At 35.5% G+C, this 6,356-nt stretch overlaps 1 protein-coding gene across 1 annotated transcript; it reads right to left on the reverse strand.

Moving 5' to 3' along the window:
- Positions 1 to 5,151: 5,151 nt before the first annotated feature.
- Positions 5,152 to 6,143, reverse strand: LOC150034675 (NDR1/HIN1-like protein 26). Its single transcript, XM_090316538.1, has one exon. The coding sequence runs from the start codon at positions 5,942 to 5,944 to the stop codon at positions 5,267 to 5,269; it is 678 nt and encodes a 225-aa protein (XP_090172664.1). The 5' UTR covers positions 5,945 to 6,143; the 3' UTR covers positions 5,152 to 5,266.
- Between the last annotated feature and the right edge of the window lie 213 nt (positions 6,144 to 6,356).

Here is a 6,356-nt window from a genome sequence, read left to right on the forward strand (position 1 = left end):
ATATCTATATATATATGTATATATATATTCGTTTTAAATTTTGGCTGAGAAGACCAATACAGCTTTTTTCCCCATAGCATTGCAGAGAAAGAATAAACTAATAAAGGCAAGAAATGCCTCAGAAGAAAGAAACATCAAGCTTCCTCACTTAAGCATAAGCAAAGATAAAAAGGTGATCAAAATGCTTTTAGAGAATTTTTGGTATTAGAATTAGTTTTTGATTGGTAAGTTGGTTATTTATTGTTATTGTCAACTGTATTCTGACTGCCTATTTATTAGGCTAACTCATTAATGAAAATTCAACATAGGCTTTTAAGTTTCTCTGAGCTTTAATATGGTATCAGATGATTTCAATTTCTCTCAAGACTTTTCAGAGTTTTTCTTCTCTTTCCCATGACTGACCTTCCCGATAACCCATATGTTTCAACATTAATGGCAAACTCTTCATCTTCTTCCTCAATTCTCGATCAATATTTGAACCCTTTTTTTCTCCATCACTTTGATAGCACAAATCTTATACTCGTCTCAGATTTATTGACAGAGTCTAACTACACTTCATGGAGTCGTGCTATAATTGTAGGGCTCACGGTCAAGAACAAATTGAATTTGTTGATGGAAGTTTGTCCAAACCTGATGGAAATTTGTGAAATTCATGGATTATTTGTAACAATGTAGTTATGACATGGATTCTCAATTCTCTCTTGAAGGAGATCTCTACGAGTGTTAATATCTCCAATTCAGCATAGGACATTTGGCTTAATCTTCAATAGTGATATCAACGTAAGAACAGGCCTCTCGTGAGTTATCGACTCTTTCTCAAGATCAGCTCTCTATTACGACTTACTTCACAAAAATGAAAAACGTTGTGGAATGAACTTGCCTCTTACCGTCCTTTATGTACTTGTGGTCATTGTACCTGTGGAGGACTTAAAGATTTGGTTAACTACTTTCAACAAAACATGTACTGACTTTTCTCATGGTATTGAACAATTCCTTTAGCCAAATTCGGACACAACTTTCTGTTAATAGAACCTGAGCCTTCTTTACAACGAGCTTTTTCTCTTGTTGCTCAAGAAGTTGAACAGTGTGCTTCTGTTGCACCTTCTTCATCATCCAATCTTTCGTTCGTTGTAGCTCTCTTAGTAAAGAACTCTCCCTCCTCTGCTTCTTCCTCTGTTAATTCAAGTGTTTGATCCTAATCAAATTCTTCTAATTCTAATAAGAAAGATCGTCCGAGTTTCACCTATTGTAACGTTTCAGGTCATACTGTTGAGAAATGTTATATGTTACATGGATTTCCTCCTCGATATAAAAATTAGAAGAATACCTCAACTAAGCCTGAATCCTCCTCTGCAACTTCTTCAAGTTCTCTTCCTTGTTTTACAGTAGAAAAATGTCAAAGTTTGTTGAGTCTTCTTCACACACATCTATCTAAAGCCAAGACTACTTCTGATTATGATGTTATCACTTCCCATGTAGCAGGTACATGTTCTATTTCTTATTATCTGCTTCTACATCTTGGATTCTAGATTCTTGTGTTACTACACCATATTTTTTCTTGTCGAGATTTTTCTCCCTTCTTATGCTTGTGTATGGAATGTGCGTTACTTTGCCTGATCAGTCTCATATCAATGTGGATTTTATTGGTGATATTCAGATTGATTTTCATCTCATGCTCTAAAATGTTTTGTCCATTCCTAGTTTTCACTATAATTTGATTTCTATAAGTGCCTTAACTATTGATCAATCAATTGTTGTTGAGTTTCTTAGGAACTCCTGCATTATTCAGGACAAGTCAACCATGAAGATGATTGGAAAGGCTGATCTTTGGCAGGGACTTTATAAATTGCAGATAAGTTCAAACAAATCAACTGAAAATTTTTCTGTTTCTATGTGTTCTTATGTTTCTCATATGGAGAATAATAACCTTTGGCATAATCGAATGGGTCATCCATCTCACAAACACTTATTTGCCTTGCAAGCTATTTTACCTTTTAAATTTCAGAATAATGCTTCTACTACTTGTATGATTTATCCCCTTGCAAAGTAAAAAAGACTGTCTTTCATATCTTATAATAATGTAGCTTCACATGTATTTGATCTTATTCACTGTGATATTTGGGGACCATATTAGAATCCTATGCATTCTAGTTATCGATACTTTCTAACATTTGTTGATGGTCATTCCCGATATACATGGGTTTTTTTATGAAACAAAAGTTAGATGCTTTAGTCATTGTTCCACGTTTCTTCAAACTCGTTGAGAATCAATTTAATGCATCTATTACACAGTTTTGGTCTGATAATGCTTCAGAACTTGCTTTTACTGATTTTTTTACTATTAAAGGAGTTCTGCATTAGTATTCTTGTGTTGCTCATCCAGAACAGAACTTTGTTGTTGAGAGAAAACATCAACATCTTTTGAATGTTGCTCGTTCTTTACTATTTCAATCACGTGTTCCTATTAAGTTTTGGGGTGAATGTGTTCTTACTGCTTGCTTTCTCATCAATCGGATTCCTTCTCCTTTATTATAGTGGACTACTCCTTATTTTCGTTTATATGGACACATGCTGATTATTCTTATATTTGAACCTTTGGTTGTTTATGTTTTGCTTCCACATTAACAAACCAACGGTTGAAGTTTCATCCTCATACAATTCCTGCTGTATTTTTGGGTTATCCTCCAAGGATTAAAGGATACCGACTTTATGATATTGAAAAGCAGTGCATTTTTATTTCAAGGGATGTCAATTTCCATGAAAATATGTTCCTTTTTCACAGTATCACTGATCAATATGAAGTTGTAGATAATTTTCCAGATTTAGTATTGCCAAGGATATTGTCTACTTCCTTACCTAATATTGTTCCTATTGATACTAATGTCAATAGGCATTCTCTTCATGATGTTGCAGCCACACCACCTAAAGTTCATAGTGATAGTCCTATTGTGATTAATAATGATGATCAAATTACTTCTTCAAATTATGATATGCCTACAGAATCTTCAAATGATGATATTGTTATTGTTGAAACTAGGCAGTCTTCTCATGATATTCATGATGCCTCAGATGGTTGCTATCTTGGTGGTTCTTCCAATGATGTTCGTGATAGTGATAGCATCATTCTTCGTTGTTCTACTAGAATAACAAAACTTCCTTCTTATTTAAGAGAGTATCATTGTAGTGTTTTACATGTTACCTCTATGGAACCAGCTGGATCTCGATATCCTTTGACTTCTGTTATATAATATGAAAAACTTACTCTTGGTTATCAACATTTTGTTTTGAGTGTCTCTTCTAAATATGAAACATAGTTCTATCACCAAACTTTCTCTTTTCCTCATTGGAGGTTTGCCATGGCTGATGAATTAAGAGCATTGGAAGCCAACAACACTTGGTCTGTAATTTCTTTTCCTCCAGGGCAACACTCTATTTATTACAAGTGGGTGTATAAAGTCAAGCATAAATCGGATGGATCTGTTGAACGTTACAAAGCTTGCCTCATTGCAAAGGGATATACATAACAAGAAGACTTAGATTACATTGAGACCTTATTTCCTATGGCTAAATTGGTAACAGTCAAGGTACTTCTTACTCTTGCTGCTTCTCTTAATTGGCCATTAGTTCAATTTGATGTGAATAATGCCTTTTTGCATGGTGATTTAGTAGAGGAAGTTTACATGGATTTTCCACTTGGTTACAAGCATGATCATGTTCCAATTAAAGGGGGGCATTTAGTTTGTAAACTACATAAGTTGATATATGGTTTGAAGCAAGCTTCTCATCAATGGTTTGACAAATTTTCTAATGCATTGTTGTTACTTGGTTTTTCTCAATCCAAGTCTGATTATTCTCTATTCACCAGAGGTTTCGGATCTCATTTTCTTGTTTTGCTTGTATACATGGATGACATTATTACTGGTGCTTCCTTATGCGATATTACTGAGCTGAAAACTCACCTTGATAAGACCTTTAAGCTTAAAGATTTAAGAGATTTGAGTTATTTTTTGGGGCTGGAGTTGGAAAGGTCTTCAAAAGGTATTTCTTTGTCTCATTGACATTATACTTTACAGTTGGTTGAAGATACTGGTTTTCTATTTGCCAAACCATGTTCTTTGCCATTGGATCCTAATCTCAAGCTTCGGTTGGATCAAGGAGAATTGTTGGAAGATCCATCCACATATCGACGGTTGACTGGTCGACTATTATACTTGACTGTATCTCGGCTTGATATTACTTTTGTTGTTCACAAGCTAAGTCAGTTTGTGTCACAACCTCAGTATCCACATTTATCTACAGTTCACTCTTTGTTGCATTATTTGAAAGGCAGTCCTGGCAAAGGCATTTTCCTTAAGGCTGATTCTTCTTTTCAGTTGAGGGCCTTTACTAATGTTGATTGGGCATCTTGTTTGGATACCAGAAAGTCCAAATCTACTTTTTGTGTTTTTCTAGGTGATTCATTGGTTGCTTGGAAGGCAAAGAAATAGACTACAGTGTCACGTTCTTCTGCTGAAATTGAATATTGAGCCTTGGCTGTCACCATAAGTGAAATTGTATGGATTCTTCAACTTCTTAAAGATCTCAAAGTTCCTCCTTTGGTTCCTGCTCTAATATTTTGTGATAATCAATATGTTGTTCATATTGCACCTAATACAATTTTTCATGAACGGATGAAGCATATTGAGATCGATTGTCATTTTGTTCGAGAACATCTTACTCGTGGTGACATCAAGCTTCTTCCTGTTCATTCTAACGCTCAGTTGGCAGATATTTTTACCAAATCATTACCATACTCTTCTTTTACTTATTTACTAGACAAGATGAGAATTATTGATGTTCATTCTCCATCTTGAGAGGAGTATTAGAATTAGTTTTTGATTGGTTAGTTGGTTATCTATTGTTATTGCCAACTGTATTCTGACTGTCTATTTATTGGGTCAACTCATTAGTAAAAATTCAACACAGCCTTTTAAGTTTCTCTGAGCTTTAATATTTGAAAACTCTAATTAAGTACTCCTAAACCATGGAATTATACCAACATAGGTTAACCAGATAGTATTCAATTTGCAACAATGCCCAACTTTAGGGTTTATCGCAATCAATGAATAAAAAAAAAAAAGAAATTAAACTTCATTAAACACACTAAGACAATGATAAAATTAAAGTACGTTTTAAAATTCTCGATTAGCAAATCACACGAACAGTTAATCCAACAAATCTAATATTAAAAATAGTTTTCTTAAAAGAAAAAAAAAAGACATTAAAATCAGGTAAAGTAAACCGGACATCTGATATCCTTAGAAGAAGGCAAAATCATTCCATCGGGGCCCACCGACACGACACAATTAGCATGCATACCGTGCCGCTTACTATCCCACGCGGATATCTTGAACCGGATGGTCGACGATATCTCCAACCGGAAAGCCACGGCTCCCTTAGACCGCTCATTACTTATTTCCATCCACCGCTGCCTGTCCACGTTCAACGTTTCTCCGCTCAGCGCCGCCGTGAGCACCTTAGTAGTCTTCGGCGCTTCGTAATAAGAATCTAGCAATGGCGTGGACCCAAGTTTCTGGTCCTTATAATAAACCGAACCGGACATAGAGTCGTAGTAAATCCCAATGTTGAGATTGGAGTTTCGGGCCGTGACATTGAAGACAATTTGCGCATTTTCGAAGCCATTATCTAGGGCCAAACCCGTAACCGAAAAATCGTGGATGAAAAATCGTGGGCGGTGGGGCCGTAAACTCAGCCACAATATAAACGTTATGATGCCTATGATCAACAATAGACTCAAGAAAATAGCGCATATGAGCTTTGAGACACGCGTGGTGATGCTCTCCTTGACACGGTGCGCGTAGTAACGCGCTGAGTGATGGTGCTTGGTTGGGCGCTGCTCTGGCGTGTTCGTGTGATGTACGGGCAACTGGCTGGGACTACTCATTTTTCAAGGCTATAACAAAAATTTTAATGTTTTGATAGGTTAATATGAACAGATCAGAACAGAGTGAATTTGTGGGGGTGGTTAAGTAGTGAATATATGATGGGAATATCTTGGTTGGGAGAATTTTGAAGAGGAAAGAAAAGAATAAAAAGATGGGTTTTTTTTGTCCTTTTTTTGTTGGAGGACGATGAAGCAATCCATTTATTCTCATCTATTTATTTAAAAAAGTTGGGTGTTTGAAGTTTGAAGTTTGAAGACAGTTTTTTGAGGGATTGGAGAATGGTGTTTCTTGTGTTGATTTTTTATATTCTTTTCCCCCATCTGGGTTCTTGTACTTTTGCTCTTAGTACTATAGTAATTAAATTAGTATTTTATTATAGTATCCAGCTATGTTTTCTTTTTTATTTTTTTG

The sequence above is a fragment of the Benincasa hispida genome, chromosome 8 (assembly GCF_027475165.1).
Source record: "Benincasa hispida cultivar pf3 chromosome 8, pf3_genome.v1.1, whole genome shotgun sequence".
NCBI classification, from domain to species: Eukaryota; Viridiplantae; Streptophyta; class Magnoliopsida; order Cucurbitales; family Cucurbitaceae; genus Benincasa; species Benincasa hispida.

Excerpts from the sequence above, each read along its gene's own strand:
- LOC150034675 (XM_090316538.1), bottom strand. The coding sequence starts at position 5,944 with ATGAGTAGTCCCAGCCAGTTGCCCGTACATCACACGAACACGCCAGAG.